This window comes from Salvia splendens, chromosome 4 (genome assembly GCF_004379255.2).
Source record: "Salvia splendens isolate huo1 chromosome 4, SspV2, whole genome shotgun sequence".
NCBI classification, from domain to species: Eukaryota; Viridiplantae; Streptophyta; class Magnoliopsida; order Lamiales; family Lamiaceae; genus Salvia; species Salvia splendens.
In genome coordinates this window covers 16,111,972-16,128,290 of record NC_056035.1, presented here as the reverse complement: position 1 = coordinate 16,128,290, position 16,319 = coordinate 16,111,972, and the positions used below count along the sequence as shown (strand labels likewise).

The 16,319-nt window shown below is 37.4% G+C and overlaps 2 protein-coding genes across 18 annotated transcripts; one reads left to right on the top strand and one right to left on the bottom strand.

The window, feature by feature from the left end:
- The first annotated feature begins 1,045 nt into the window (after positions 1-1,045).
- On the top strand, positions 1,046-4,411 carry LOC121798853 (probable low-specificity L-threonine aldolase 1). 10 transcript variants are annotated; one of them, XM_042198082.1, is made up of 11 exons: positions 1,046-1,291; positions 2,121-2,197; positions 2,351-2,568; positions 2,938-3,049; positions 3,128-3,178; positions 3,351-3,422; positions 3,515-3,647; positions 3,727-3,803; positions 3,901-4,001; positions 4,115-4,181; positions 4,262-4,411. In XM_042198082.1, coding segments are annotated over exons 1-11 (951 nt in total). In that variant the 5' UTR covers positions 1,046-1,290; the 3' UTR covers positions 4,304-4,411. The 10 variants fall into 10 exon arrangements, with proteins under 10 accessions (XP_042054016.1, XP_042054010.1, XP_042054015.1 ...); XM_042198083.1 differs by lacking the exon at positions 1,046-1,291 and adding an exon at positions 1,463-1,595; XM_042198084.1 differs by lacking the exon at positions 1,046-1,291 and adding an exon at positions 1,552-1,703.
- A 179-nt stretch (positions 4,412-4,590) lies between these two features.
- On the bottom strand, positions 4,591-13,451 carry LOC121798851 (putative lysine-specific demethylase JMJ16). Of its 8 annotated transcripts, none has more exons than XM_042198069.1 (14): positions 13,304-13,450; positions 12,706-12,763; positions 11,828-11,864; positions 11,321-11,747; positions 11,159-11,233; positions 10,579-10,656; positions 9,879-10,406; positions 9,538-9,762; positions 8,930-9,091; positions 7,972-8,340; positions 5,833-7,231; positions 5,637-5,740; positions 5,295-5,492; positions 4,591-5,129 (listed from the first exon to the last, which is right to left on the bottom strand). In XM_042198069.1, exons 4-14 carry the CDS (start codon positions 11,606-11,608, stop codon positions 4,827-4,829), a joined length of 3,729 nt encoding a protein of 1,242 aa, XP_042054003.1. In that variant the 5' UTR covers positions 11,609-11,747; positions 11,828-11,864; positions 12,706-12,763; positions 13,304-13,450; the 3' UTR covers positions 4,591-4,826. The 8 variants fall into 8 exon arrangements, with proteins under 8 accessions (XP_042054003.1, XP_042054004.1, XP_042054000.1 ...); XM_042198070.1 differs by having other exon boundaries at positions 12,706-12,760; positions 13,304-13,415; XM_042198066.1 differs by adding an exon at positions 13,140-13,195 and having other exon boundaries at positions 11,321-11,864; positions 13,304-13,410.
- Positions 13,452-16,319: the final 2,868 nt, after the last annotated feature.

Here is a 16,319-nt window from a genome sequence, read left to right as displayed (position 1 = left end):
TGGAATTGATATTGTGATTTATACTTACCATGTAATAGGAAGTTAGAAACCAGGGTAAATCTTTACCTTACTTCGTATAGTTCATATCCTATATCCTATATAAAGCAGTGTAAATCCTGAAAATTATTCAAGTTGAATGAAAATCGAGCATATCAACAAAAGTAAAGAGTAATACAAATATAGAATATAAGTTATTGTATTAGGATTTTTTGGCTACTAAAAGATGATTAACCACCTTTTTAGCAAGTTTTCCATTTTTTGATTTTAGCTTTTTTTGCTATTGCATTTGAATTTATCAATTACTTGTTTGTAAGGATTCTGACAATAAAATTTTACTTTTTAATAGTATCATTTTTAAATTATTAAATTATATTTATATTTTAATTTTATACTCCCTCTGTCCCACAATAGTAGTCATATTTGGTGGTTTGGGCACGAGTTTTAAGAAATGTAAAGAAAAGTAGAATGAATAAGTTAGTGGAACGTGAGTCTCACTTATATATTATTAATTTTATAGTAAAATGTTAGTTAAATAAGTGGGTGGAGTTTTATCATTAAATTTATGTTATGCAAAACTTGGAAATTTTATCAATTATTTGCTTTTGACCCAATTAGTCCCTTGGGCTAGCCCGAAATCCGAATGGTTAGGGTTAGCTGATAAAATTTTAGTCTGATTAGTCCGTAACGGACTAGCAGAAACCCGTTGCACTAGCTAGATTGACATCCCAAATATGAACAAAACAAATAGTACTTCCCAACCGGGAATCCCGCATATATTCAATTCCAATTATATGTATAGAAAAAGTAAGTAAAGCTACTGTATTTGGATTAATATTAAATTGATTTAATGCAAATATAAAATAGAAGTTACATAAAAGGGTGAAAAATGAAAGTCAAGTTTAATACGATTGTGGAATATAAGTTATTATATTTAGACTTTTTGGTAAGTTAGTGATGATTAATACTACAAATACAGAATATTGAATCTCCATTCCAATTGGAAATGCTTCTTTCTATCTTTCCACCTCGGATTACATTCATCATGCACACTTCGCAAATTCCAAAACCAACTTTAATTCGTATTAATCATATTCATATTCATTCCACCTTGGATTAATATTACATTCATAATGCAGACTTGGCAAATTCCAAAACCAAATTATTTTCCTATTCAAACCCCATTCATTCTCCATAAATAATCACAATTCACAAACCCCATTGATCATCTCTTCTTTCCCGCAAAACAGTTGAAGCATTTGGGCAAAAAGAGAGGTTACCTAACAGAAGCAAAGTGAGTTGAAGAAACTAAACTCCTTTGATTTTTTCAATTTCCAATTACTTGATTTTTGACGTGTCACTTTAACACCCCGTGAATTTGCCCCATGCATGTATGTATGTGAGCAGATTATTTTGGACATTTTTGATTGATCCAAAAGTGTTCGATGTATTGCATGACAAAAGCAAAAAAGATTCCCACTTTGCAGCTGTTGTGGTGGGGTTAGATTCAGAGAGTTACATATCTGATTTCTTCTAGTGTTTTCTCTTGCGCACCCTCAGTTATTTTGTAGACAAGTGCTAATTTTGCAAGTCACCAAGTACTAATTCAACATCTTTTGATTCTACTTGAGGGTTAATTTGTATCTCAATCGGTTGTTTTCATGTTCTTCAACCTATATTGTTTTCACCATAGAAAGTCTGATTTGGTATTGAGAAGATTTTATCCTTTTTGTTTGTGAATCGAGTATATTCTGGTGGATTTCCTGTGTTTCTTGAATTTTGTCAGAATCTGCTCCTTTCATATCTCTGAATCTTGATGTATGTGAATTCAAATAATTAGATAGGTAGGATGGATGAAAATGTGTTTTTCATAGTTAACTGATCATAAATATTGAGTTATGCATGAGTGGTGATCTGTATAATTGTGTCATATTTGTTCCCTTTGAGATCTTATTATCAAGAGAGTGAAAACAGGGGCACTTGCTTGATCAGGTTAAATATGTTTAAGCATAAAAACTAGTTGGGTGTTTAAACGTCTGGTTTTAAGATGATTTAGTGCACTGCCATTTCTGTTTCTCCATTTCAAGTTTTCTAACCTTTTCACTTTGTTTTGTTTTAATTAGTGACTATGGTGACAAGAAGAGTGGACCTTCGATCTGACACTGTCACCAAACCAACTGAAACTATGCGGGCGGCAATGGTAAATGCTGAAGTTGATGATGATGTACTTGGTTTTGACCCGACTGCTGCTTCCCTCGAAAAAAAGATGGCCAAGATCATGGGGAAAGAAGCAGCATTATTTGTCCCATCAGGCACCATGGCTAACCTAATCTGCGTGCTCGTTCACTGTCAGATCAGGGGAAGTGAAGTCATTCTTGGAGATTATTCCCATATCCATATTTATGAAAATGGAGGTATTTCCACGCTTGGAGGCGTACATCCTAGGACAGTGAAGAACAACGAAGATGGAACAATGGATATTGACCGAATTGAAGAATCTATCCGAGATCCAAGCTTTGAAATATGTTATCCAACAACTAGGCTCATCTGCTTGGAAAATTCACATGCTCAGTAAGTTTATGACATGCTACTTAATTGCTAGATATACACTGCTTTATCACTTACTGTAGTATACATTTTTAGTTCAAGATATTTTAAAAGAACTGATATGACAAATTTCTTGGCTATGTTTTGGAAATTGTGAACTCAATGAAGTGGATAATCTCAGGGAATATGTATTTCTGAAGTAGTTGTTTCAGAAACACTATCTATCTGTAATCTGCTTAAGAATAGGACGCTGTTGATGGATAAATAGTTCAATCTAATTCTCTGTAACTTGTAAATATTGATTCCTTTCTGGAGCTATACTATTGATTAGAAGTAGTGATTTATGTTTAATAATGTGCTTCTGAGCCTATGACAAAATGTTTGTTGATCCAGCTCCGGTGGTAGATGTCTTTCTGCTGAATATACAGACAAAGTTGGCGAGCTAGCAAAGAAATATGGGTTAAAACTTCACATTGACGGGGCTCGTATTTTTAATGCATCTGTGGTGAGTTAAATAATGTCCTTGCCAAGTATAAAAATTGTGAGTAGCTAGTTGTATGATTGGATATGTCTTGTTCTCCAGGCTCTAGGGGTTTCAGTGCATAGACTTGTGCAGGCTGCTGATTCAGTAACGGTAGGTTCAATCGTTTCTGCATCATCCATAAGAATTTCTATGAAATTATTTTATAAAAAAGTACTCCTATAATTTGTTAGTACATTGTTAGTTCATTAGTTATCTTGGTTGAGTTCTGCCCCCACCCTCACTGACTTACTGTGGAACAAAAATTGATATGTGATGTCTATAGGCTTGCCTATCAAAAGGGCTTGGTGCTCCAGCTGGAACTGTTATTGCAGGTTCAAAGGACTTCATTAACAAGGTGAACAATATCTTGGTTTGTTCTTACTTACAGTCAAATTTGCTTCCATGCAACTTTCTACCAACTTCCCTCAATTTTGTTCTAATTAAAAGGCAAAGATTCTTCGGAAGACATTGGGCGGTGGTATGAGACAAATCGGTGTCCTATGTGCTGCTGCTATAGTTGCAGTGGAAGAAAATGTTGAAAAGCTCGAAGGCGATCATAAGAAAGCTAAGATTTTGGCAGGTACCTGTTGCCATCCATTACGGTGTTTTAGCCTTCAGTCTTACAAGTCTTATGCTCACCTCTAGTTTTTTGGCACATGTTTTTCATTCTCTGTCAGCGGGGATTAACAATATCAAAGGATTGAAAGTTGACCTCGATTCTGTCGAGACCAATATTGTGAGTATCCTTCTGTTTAGTGACTATGCTTATATGATTTGAATGCAGACTGCAAATTCTTATAGAATAACATAATCTTATGTTCCTTCATTATCAGGTCTTCTTTGACATTCTTAAGGAGTCTGGGACAAATGGAGACGAACTAATGAAAAAGCTAGAAGCACACGGTGTACTTGCAATGCCGGAAGGTCCATGCAAGTATGTCTCTTCTATTACCATTTCAACACTATTACGTTCCACATTTACCAGTGACAAAAATCATCTTGGCATGATTCCGTTCATACGATTCTGATAAAACCGTTACATGTCAGAATTAGGCTTGCCCTTCACCATCAGATCTCAGAACATGACGTGCAGTACACCATAAGTTGCATCCAGGTAATTTAACTTATGTTTCTTATATCTGTATATACGGCGAGGATATTATTATTGATGATGATTTGATGTCTCTCTTGCAGAAAATTGTGACTGGTCTCCCTGATAAAAATGGTGTCAACTGAAGCTTCTATGTAACCATGGGTTTTAATTTTTGCTAAATGTTGTAATAAAGTGGTGCCTCACTACTTATCAAACTCCGCATTATTAAATGAAATCTAATCTTTCTATAACTCTTATTTTTCTATTTTAGTTTGTCCATCAAAACTAGTCTTATAAATTTCTCTATAATGAGATTGACACTCATTTCACTTTTCTTACTCAACACTTCAATTCCTTTTTTTCCCTTTATCTTTCTTAATTTATCAACTTTCCATTAAAACTCGTGTCATCCATATTATTAAAACACATGTTAATAATAAACTGGTGTAATGTATTTCAATAAATTTGGAATATCTACAACATCATAATTTCCAGATAACTACTAGTCGACTGAAAGAATGGAATTACTATTATTGGCACAGGAATGAATGACAGAATGAGAATCAAAATTAGTCACCCACCAAATTCTGCTCTTCGGCAGATCTGTATGATAACCTAAAATGGAGCTCAGCATTTACAAATACAGCCCCCAGCAAGGCAGGAAGTCTACAAGGGGTGCTTGTGAATCGCGTCGTTGAGGAGCCGGTTTAATAAGCTCTGCTCCTCGCTGGTGGGATTCTTGTTATGTGTAATACTGTACAGGGTTTGTAGTTCCTCTGAGCTCGCCTTCTTTAGTAGACCGTCAAGTATTTTCTCAACAGCAGCATGCCTTTCCCTTTTCCTGCCTTCATCATCTTCACTCTTCACACTGCTACTTCCAGCATACTGAGATTGCTGAGGGATCTGCATCAGCGGCCGCGATCTCCAGTAATCTGAGCACACACGATTGTGATCAAGAGCCTGAATTGCCTGCACAAGTAATGGCAGAATGCAGGCATCACAGAGAGAGAGAGAGAGAGAGAGAGAGAGGGAGCGATACGTCAATTGCCCAGAATCAAGAATCATACAGATTATACTACATAAATCGGAAATGAAGCACATTATCTTGCAAATAGAACAAATTTAATGGCTTGCCTGCACGATAGCTGGAGAGGAAAAGCCGAACATTTCCATTCCGTCCAGACTCCCTGGAGGCTGCAAAGGGGGAAGGTTCTGTCTTCCCAACTTATGTTGTCTTGCAATCTCCTGATTTACTCTATCCCGAACCAACTCCCAGCATCTAGCAGCAGAAACATGAAAATATACTTCACTAGGACAATGCTCCACAGAAACCTACAAGTCCAACAAGTTAGAACCACCACAATGAGAAATGAACTCAAATCAACAGGGTATTAAGGAGAGGGGGAGTGGGTGACAGACAAACATGTTTCTGAACCGCACAATGGACTACAAAAACTTGGAATAAAATATGATTACCATAAATAGAGGTCCACTTTGCCCAGCATCTAGAATCTGAGAGACATAGTAGCACATGTTAGATGGATCTGTGACATCTATGTACCTGACCCGACTCCTAAATCCTGCATTAAATTGAGAAACGTTTCATTATGATCAATACAAATAAAAGCTATGAGAACATCTAAGTACTCAGCATCATTTTTCCAACACTTACCCTTTGGGTAAATAGCACGACTGTCGCACCACAACTTTTCAGCACACACAGCCCCATAGTCCATGGGTTCGACATTACAATTAATTCTCCTAACTACCTTTGCAATGCGAGGCCCCTTCTGGCGATAATATCTGTCCAAGATGTTTGGGGAGCCAGACTGATTACATGGCACAGTTAAACTGTTGTCAACTGCTCCAGAATCAACAATTAACTCCCCACTTTTTTTACTATCTCCATTACATGATTTTTCTTCATAAATTTGTTGTGGTTTGTGGCCACCATCTACATTGGCATCACTGCATTTCGGAGTCTCCTTTCTTGGGACATCTCTACTGGAACCTTTACCTGGCATGGAGATTTTAAAGCAAGGGCTGCTATGTGGACTGGTATCAGGACACGTTTCACCTTTTGCATGGTGTTCAACTTTTACCCCCTCTAAACCAGAACCATTCTTCATCCTCTCAAGCATTGCAGAATGGTTAACAGCGACAGTTGCTGAGGCTGGTTTGTCAAGAAAATGACCAGAACCAATATTTTCACGGCAAACTTGCTTCTGAATTCCTACTGTATGCTTCTCAGATGCCTCCTTTACAACAGAAGGTTCTTCGCTTGGTTCACTTCCCGCATCATCATCACTGAGGAGCACAACTTCATTACTGCCAGGACATGACAATTGATTCCCTTCATGTTTCTCCAAAGCTAAGTTTTCCTTTGTGGATGGAAGCTGGTTTGACAAGGCCTTGTATCTGGAAGCTAACTGCAAAGAGTTCTCTTTCTTGCAATCCAAAGAAGGACTGGATACCTCAGCTTTCTGGGAAGAAGAGTTTGTTTCCTTCATATTTTGCAGAGCCAATACCACCACAGGTGGCTTCGAATTTGGAGAAGAGTTTGGGCTGCCAACATTCTTGGTATGATTCGGAATAGCTCCATCTGCTTTGCCTTTCTGCTCTTTTGAATATAGGGCGGTGACTTGGGAACCCATCTCTTTCCCTGCCGATCCTTGAGAGGCATGGGATAATTTACCACTGACCCCATGTAATTGCTTATTCTCCCCGGAGACATAAGAACTTAGAGAAAGCCCAAGATCAAGTCTTGCCCACCTATATACTGCGCTTAGTTTCCCTTCTAGAGCTTCAACCAAGATATTCAATTCGTTGATGTCATAACGGAAAAGGAAAAACTTAGCACCCCATGAGCATGAACATAACTGTTTAGCATGGTTCAAGCATGCATATTTATCCGGTGAACAGTGGTGGCAACCTGCAGCAGATAGATGCAAATCAAACAGGCATACACTGCATTCCCTCTCACTAGTAGCATCAAAAGTGCTCTCCATCTTCAGCGCCGTTGAGGATCTGCTAAGGAATTCTCTCCGGACCCTCTCTGTCTCAACGCGAGCCTACCCATAATATAGAAATTCCTTCAGTTCTTCAGAATCATAATTGAATAGCAAAAGCTAAACTTTACAAGAGACCCATAAAATTACTGAAACTTCATGTAATTAGCGATTGTTGTAAACTACTTGAATAATTCTTGCTAAGAAGAACGTCCAAGCTATGGCAAATCCATCTAGAAAGCAGACGGTTACTCCTATGACCTAGAGAACATTCTTGTACAGTGTGCAAGGCTATGGGGAGTAACAGAAGCAACAATCACAAGCAGCTATACCTAATCCCTTACAATACCAAAAAAATAATTTATCTGTAGCAGTTAGCAAGAATGAATCCCGCAGTATCTCCTTAACAAAAAGAGACTTGAAGTTTGTAAATGCATTGATCATTTCTCATTTGAAAAGTGCACTTATTAGTTATTTGCATAACCTAAAGGGGCCGTTATCAATTTGAACAAATTCCAGGATGTTATGTGATATACTAACATTTTCCAATCATCTAATTCAATTAAAATTATACTATGAATAAACGCAATATCTACCATTTCAAAATGGAACTTAATTGAAACCACTGGTAATATAACAGAACCATGCTAACAATTTCAAAATTGTAATTAGCAATATTTTTTTCAGTCCTTAGTACATTTAAATACTTACAACTTACCAGTGCAACGCATGGCAAACTCGAAATTTTATAAGTTTGAGCAAGCAATAATACCAAGCGTAACCAAGAGACAGAAGAACAATACCTTTAGCGCTTTAGATAAAACCCCATCCTTCCCACAAACATCCCTCCATCGTAAATTATTTGCAGTAGACTTTCTCAATAAATTATATTCCCAATTTGCTTTCACGGCCTCTCTAGCAGCACCAAGTAAAAGTTTATCATGTGAAATGGATGTTTTTCGGCCTTGCTCACGATAGAGCTCAATAACATTATGCCCATGAGGCAACCAATCAACAGGAGCAACATTAACTGCTTCAGCGCAATTGAAGCCAGAATTAAATCCTGCATGATATGCTCGAGGCAATGTCAAAACAAATTCCCCAGCATTTTGGACACACCGATAAACAGGCACTCCCTCAGATCTTAGGATTGAGGGGGAAAGCTGAGTGACCTGCAAAATATATTGAATATTAGTTGAACTTGCCAATGACTTATTGTCAAAATACAGGATGGCTACAGAACAAACACCTATGTATCAGTTACTATAATTTAACTATCAAGGGAAAACCAATCTATTTAATATTGACAACTGTAGAACTTTCATATAACAAATTGTTTCCAGCAAATATAATTTCCAGTGATTGGATGATTGCATTTTCAAGACAATTGGATTTTTGACCCATACTTGCCCAAAACCTGAAAGTTGGCCAAATCAAATTCTAAAATGTTGTAGCATATGTTAAGACCTTCTATTCGTAGATTACATATGTGATGACAGTGCTCTAAATTCCAATCCGCTGAAAGTTTAAGTTGGTCTAATTCATGGGCAATGTTTGTGATTTTAGAAGCAATCAACCTCAATGCTTAAAGAATAGAAATAAAGAGACCTCCTAACTCCATGCATATCAAAACCAATTGCTCATATTTTGCCAGATAAGCAACTTTAACATTGTTGAAGTAATTAAATGGATAAACATATCTCAAAGAAGGCCTCATAGCTCAGCTCTTAATTCCATATCAATAGCAATTATAGTTCATACCAGCTTATGAAGCAAGTCAGGTTGTTCATCAAAGAGGTCTGGCAGATGTTTCTTCATGGCTGCCTCCAGTTTTAGGGCATCCGATCCTGGAACACCATACCACAGTTTTGGAGCACCCCAATGCATGTAATTCAATGAATACAAGTGGTGATCCTCAACATGCTGTTACCAATTAACAATACAAAAGTAAGGAATAGAAGAAGACCGGAATCACCACAAAGCATCAACACTGGATGACGGTCAACAGGAAACCAGATTGACCCAGATTAGTTAAAATAATCATTCATAATGCTGAACCTAGATCTAAGCGTTGGAAAATTTTAGGCAAGTGTACGAACAAATAACTACAATTAATACTCCAAATTACCAAAAGTATCTCTATAAAGAAGAAAAAAAGTGAAAAGCCTAAACAATGGGAAGAAAAATATGCTTTATTTAAATTCAAATTATTAGTTGAGCTTAACTATACACAAGTTCTTAATTACAGATTATATTTAACTATTTCAGTTATATGCAGAGTGAAGTATAATTTAAGAGATTAGTGTGTTCGACATAGGTATATTTGTCTCAGAAAACAACCAGATTAATAAAGAGAATACAGGCCTTACCCAACAAAACGACGAGAAACACATCCCTATATACAACCAAGGAACTAGAACACCAGATATATCACTGCTTTCAAATGAGAGAACAGAACCCGGAAGCCTAGGGAAGTTATTTAAGTTCCACCCCGAGTTAATATACTTTATATCAGAATCTGAACTAACTTGCTCAGCAGTTTTAGGAAATCCACTGCCAAATACTCCTGTTTCGAGATCAGCCCCATAAAGCACCTAAAAAGCAAGCTAAAAAGATCAGAATTTAAATGCATGGATTATAAGTTCCAGACCGATCAGAAAAAAATAAATCTAGAACATTAAAAGCAACAGAAGAAAAAATTTAGAACTACCTCAATTTCATCAGTTGGTTTCTCCACCATCCGCCAATATTCTCCCTCGATATTTTCTACTGAAGGCTGCCAGTCCTGCCGCTGAACCACTGAGCCATTACCTCCCGATTCTGAACTATTGTTACCTCGGAAGTACTGGACCTTGAAATCATCGGCATATATCTGGAATGCATCCAGGGTAAATTCTGAACCAGGTTCAAAGCCAAACCTATCAGCCTCATGTAGTCCAAATTCATCTGGGATTTTGATTTCCTCATTATTGGTTTCATTATCAAGTCCATTTTTCATGCATCTTCTCTTTTTCCTCTTTTTATTATGATTAACTTGCAATATCTTTCTCATTGTATTCCGATTCTGAAGCTTGTCAATCCTTTGAACTCGAGTAGCAAACTTGGACTTCTCCCATATCTCTCTCTCCTTTAGAGGACAAGGAGGCTTCCATGAACGAGGTGGTACTATGCGGCAAATCCCATAAATTTCTGCTTTAGCACGTATACTAGAAATGTACTTTAAGGTGTCCTCAAACTCCTATTTAATAGAAATAATAATAATAATTACAATAATGAACTATCATAAAGAAATTAAGTAAAAAGCAAACTGAACGACATAGTAAATATCAAAATCAACAAGGTGAACATCCAATGGTCGTTACTGAGGTTTAAAAGTTATGGGTTACAAATAATTCAAGGGACATACGGACCTCTTCAGAAGGATAAAACACAGGAGCCGCCTCAAGATCGGGCCTGCGAGCTTCTTCTGGACGCCAGTTTGCGGTTACCTGTTTCAAATTCATTTAAACATATTTACATTTGTAGCAACTAGCATGCAAAGTCAAAACAAAGTTTAAATGTCTAATTAGGTCAGCAAGTATACAACTACAGTATAAACTATAAACACACCAGCAATAAGCGATAATGTAAATAGCACTTGGAGTTGGAACCTATGCCTGCTAAAGATAATCAAACAAACATATTTTCATCTTCCAAACCTATATATCTCTAAATATCAACTCATCCATCATACCACAACCATTACAATTTACAAAAACCAATGTATTAAACTGCGTTTGAAACAATGAAGCTAGAAAATCATAGCTGGAAACAAAAGCGAGCATCCCCTAACATTCATAAGCTGTGTAGTAACCCTGGTTGATTAAGGATGATATGAGAGGAATATATTTTACAATGTAGTTGCATAATAAGTATTTACATGATCACATCTTAACTGCTTGTACCTTGCATTTCTTTAGAAATGAAATGAATAAGTTTTGAGAGACTTGCCTTTTGGCAGTTCTTACAAGATTCACACCCACGAATGATCCCTTTTGGGAGTTGGTGCCTCAAGACATGCTGCACCTGTAGAATGTAAATTATGTAATGAATTATACTATCGATTCATGGAAGAGCAAGTGTAGATATCACATTCAACTACGCTGGATCAACCTGCTGAGATTCGTGTTCATCACCAGAACTGTAATCAAACTGGCTATACTTTATTCCAACCCTACGCGTAATGGACTTCGTAGCTTTTAAGTCATCATTACTGTCAAAGTCCACCTCTGTCTTGACTGTTTGTTTTTCAAAAGCATTACCAGAGCTTGAGTAACTGCCAACTTGATTATCCTCTGACCTCTTTAAAGTAAAGGGCACAAGAGACTCAAAACCAGGGGGGATTGAGGGAATCTCCATACTGTCGTCTTTGATGCAAGGTCCAACAAGTTCTGTGCCCATTACTGATGATAAACAGTGACAAAACTTAGACTAAAGTCCATTTTTCTCAAAGATGATAAATTGATGCCGCCCGAAAAGAAGTAGTGAACAGATGACTTGAAGCTACTTTTCTTAGGGCACAGATATCTGATTTTAGAAGCTGAAAGTATTACAAAAATTCCAATAGTCACAAGATATGCAGAATTGAGTTCATAGACCAATCAAATGAATCCAGATAACCTATTCAACACTGCACTTTCTCAATCTTGCTTAACACCTGCACAAAAAGATTACTATTATCTGGAAAGTAAATGCAGCTTCATAAATCAAGATAGTTACACCAACATATTTCAAAATATTCGAATTCACAGGGCTGTATTAAGATTAAATACTTATATGAACTTCGATCTTGATCTACCTTCTACAGAGATAAGAAACTGAACAAGGATAAGAGAAAAGGAAATGCCATAGGAATGTCACTATGAAGCTACCATGGCATATTATACTAAGTTGATCCCAGTGAGTCTTAACAGTTCTAGAGGCATCTTATAGCAGCTTGTGAGGCAGAAGCCGCCAAAAAAAGACAAAATGCAAATAATGCACTATCTGGGTGGAAATATTAGCAAATCCATCATATTCTCTCAATGTATCTATCAATCTCACATGACTTTAACTCCCAAATCATTCTTTAATTAGATCATGCAGCTGATAAGAATACGTCAATAATGCTTTCTGGATCATATTTTTTGCTCTTCCCAATCACGCAAAAGAAAACTGTAAAGGGAACACAAGTCCTTCATTTAATAATGATTTTTGACTTTCATGATAGCTTCTAGCATATGTTATCGTTATCGAAAACATTGGTTCCGGTCAAAGTAATTTAATAATATATATGTTCATATTGCAGGAGCAACAGCTCCATCATTAAGAAGACATCGAATAACCCATCAGATTAACAGCTTTTAAGAATGGGGGTGGGGGGAAAATTCATTGGCGACGAGAAAAAGTACATATCACAACGGATGATTTAGATCTAAGAATTAAAAAAATAGACTCATATATCTGACTGAATATATAAACGGATAATTTAGATCTAAGTATACAAAAAATAGACTCACATATCTGACTAATTTATGTGATACTCCTTACTTAGCTCCTCAAATTGCCAACCCCCTGCTGAACACAGACAACCCAGAAACAGATGTACAGTTCAGAAACGGATAATCAAATAAAACAAACCCTAATAATCATATGTCAGATCAACATTTAAACGCCCTCAATAAGCTATAAAACTCAAATTGAAAAAGTGGATCAAATCGTGATATGAATAAGCGGATCTAACCCTAATTCAACCTTCCAATTGACTTGCAGTCACGCAAACATCGACCAATTTTACAGATTGTACCCAGATAGCATTTGATGAAAAATTAAAGAACAGTCTCAGTTCGATAAAACCAGAGCAAAATTTACTAGTACTCATATTTGAAGCCCAGATTTGATTTAGCTTCAACCTTAGTTCTCAATTCACACGAAGGTGGATAAGGGTACATACCATATCAATTCATTTCTCTTTAAAATATGGAAAGAATAAAGGTCCAACTTTCTTGCCTAAAACAATTTCATTAGCCCCTTCAATAGTAGTACTAAGGAATCAAACACAGCAAAGGAGAGGAAATAAAACCCTAATTCCTAAATAGACAGTAGCAGTTACCGGACCTTGATTTGCAATGAAACCATGTGCCCGTCATCATCAATTTCTGGTTAAAATTATCTTTGTAGCATTTATTGCTTAAGATCAAAACTAATTTGTAGTACTACCATATGTTTTGTTAGCTAATAAGTTCATAGCCAAATCACGTTTATAGCATGTTTTTCCAAAAGATTTCTTCGTGTCGTAAAAAGGGGGATTTCTTCATAACATTTTAGATTTTTTTTTCGCGGATAGTGATAAAAAATTCCATAAAATACATTATCTAGAATCGAAGTGGACTATTACAAATATGGTACTAGTATTTTATTTTTTAAGCAACTATAGAAAATATGGTACTTACATTATGTTGGTACCTACATTTGATTCCACTAGTAACCGAAAAGGCGATACATTTAAAGTGCCGCTGCTTTTTTCACTAAGAGCATCCACAACGTTGGACGGCGGCCCCGCGTCCGTCCGTGCCAGCGGCGAAGACGCATACCGCCGCCGCTGCGCTCGCGCCGTGCCAGCGAGCAGGCGACGTGGCGGCTTACGATTGGGCAACGGCATAGTCGTTGCCTTTGAATTATTATTATTTTTTTATTTTAAAATTCAATTTTTAATTATATAAAATGATAAAAAAAATATATATATATATATATATTTTTTCCAAATCCCAAAAATATGGCCGTTTTTTCCCATTTTTTCTGAATTTTTTTGAATTTTTATTTTTTTTCCCCCAAAATCATCTATAAATACACACATTCATCATCCATTTATCACATCAAATCATCTCTCATTCATAATTCTCATACAAAATATCAACACATTCATCCATCACTCAAAACCTCAAATGGATCTCACCCATATTATGGCGGAAGCGGAGCGCGAAGAACAAGAATACTACGAACAATATCGTGCCGCTTACGAAGCATACGTCGCGGCGAATACCCTCGCTCCTCCTCCTCAACGAACCAGATCAAATCGCCGCTACATCCATCGTGACCGGGAGGGAGCCCACGAAAGGCTCGTTGCCGACTACTTTGCCGACCAGCCGCGGTTTCCGGCAGATTACTTCAGGCGCCGTTTTCGCATGTCAAAGCGCTTGTTCATGCGAATTGTCAACACATTGTCCGCACGTGTTGAATTCTTCCAAACAGGTCCAGATGCAGCCGGCCGGCAAAGTATCACGCCGTTGTAAAAGTGTACGTGTGCCATCCGACAACTCGCTACTGGGCAAACGGCCGACATCTTCGACGAGTATTTGCATATCGATGAGTCCACTGGAATTCTTTGTCTAAAGAATTTTTGCGAGGGCGTTCGTTCAGCTTTCGGGGATGAATTTCTTCAGGCACCCACCACCGATGATTGCCAACGGTTGCTTCGTCTTCACGAATCAGTCCATGGCTTTCCCGGAATGCTTGGCAGCATTGACTGCATGCATTGGAGGTGGAAGAATTGTCCGACTGCTTGAGGGGGGCAACACTTGAGCGGTGACAAAGGCGGCGGCCCAACGCTTATCCTTGAGGCGGTCGCCGACTACCGCCTATGGATTTGGCATGCATATTTCGGCATTGCTGGATCCAACAACGACTTGAATGTGCTATATTCTTCACCACTCTTCAATGATGTGATGAATGGTGTAGCACCGGCGATCGACTTCACCATCAACGAAAATAGATACCACATGGGTTACTATCTCGCCGATGGTATCTACCCACGGTGGTCGACTTTCGTGAAGACGTTCAACAACCCGCACGACCCGAGACGGGTTCTTTTTGCGCAGCGTCAAGAGTCCGCACGGAAAGACGTCGAAAGAGCTTTCGGGGTCCTTCAAGCCCGATTCAATATTGTTAAGTCCCCGGCTCGGCTATGGTACGTGAATAATATCGCCGACATCATGTTCACGTGTATTATCTTACACAACATGATTATAGCAGACGAAGGGCCGAGGGCGGCTAGCTTCTACGACGAGGACGAAGCCGGAAGCTCAACAGCGAGGTCTCCCCCACGCCGAGGCGAGCATACGACGGTTGGCCAGAGAATCGAGACAAGGCACACAATACGCGATACCCGAGTCCACAATCAACTACAAGAAGACCTAATCAAACACATGTGGGCGAAATTCGGCAACGCTTAGTGGATTTTTTAATTTTTAGTATTTTAATTATGTAATTTTTAATTTTTAGGATTTTAATTATGTCGTTTTTATTTTATTTGTCATTTGTAATATTATTTAGTTTTTTTAATGAATTTTAGTATTATTGAAATGTTTTTGTTTAATTGAATTTTAAATTAATTGTGCTCGTCCTTGCAGAAGAGCACAGCTGTGGGTGTTGTGCTCTTGCCAGAGAGCAGACAGAAAAAGTGGGGCCGGGCCCACAACCGTGCCGCTGGCAAGAGCACGGTTGTGGATGCTCTAATGTTACCACATTAATAAAGTGCCGCTGTATTTTTTTCACCAATTTTCACATTAATCATTACTCCTACTACTTATATTTATATACTCGTAGTTCCTAAACTCAGAGATATTCATATAAACGAAAAAAGATCGACTAGTTAATTTAGTTTTCATTCTTCCACCTCACAATAGTGGAACAACCATGTTTCAGCCACAAAAAAAAAAGCTTATATGTTTGGTCATTACAGTCATGCCTCCTCAGCCACATAAAACTTATCAAGTCACGCCTCATATTTTTTTAATTATTAGTATATTTTAATTGAATTAGAACTAAATTAATTGTACAAAAATAAATTATGGATTTGTAGTGTGGATAAGCTGCACCATTTACCTAAATCGTTATACTCATATTTAATTATAAAATTAATATATAAAAGTGAGGTTCACGTTCTAATAACTTATTTTACCATTTTTCTTTATAAAATCAAATAATTTATTAAAATATGTGACAGAATCAAAATAGAACTATAAATGGGTAACAATTTTGGCATGAACTCACGGCGTACCATGCAATCAACAAACAACCCAAACGGATTCTTACGCTATTGGGTTGGAAAAGTGATTCAGCTAAGTAGCTAGTG

Coding starts and splice junctions, on each gene's coding strand:
- LOC121798851 (XM_042198069.1), bottom strand. CDS start 11,608: ATGGGCACAGAACTTGTTGGACCTTGCATCAAAGACGACAGTATGGAG. Junction 9,763..9,878: donor AACCAACTGATGAAATTGAG/GTAGTTCTAAAT, acceptor CTTGCTTTTTAG/GTGCTTTATGGGGCTGATCT. Junction 7,232..7,971: donor TTTTATCTAAAGCGCTAAAG/GTATTGTTCTTC, acceptor TATTATGGGTAG/GCTCGCGTTGAGACAGAGAG.
- LOC121798853 (XM_042198076.1), top strand. Junction 3,050..3,127: donor GTATTTTTAATGCATCTGTG/GTGAGTTAAATA, acceptor CTTGTTCTCCAG/GCTCTAGGGGTTTCAGTGCA. Junction 3,423..3,514: donor CAAAGGACTTCATTAACAAG/GTGAACAATATC, acceptor TCTAATTAAAAG/GCAAAGATTCTTCGGAAGAC.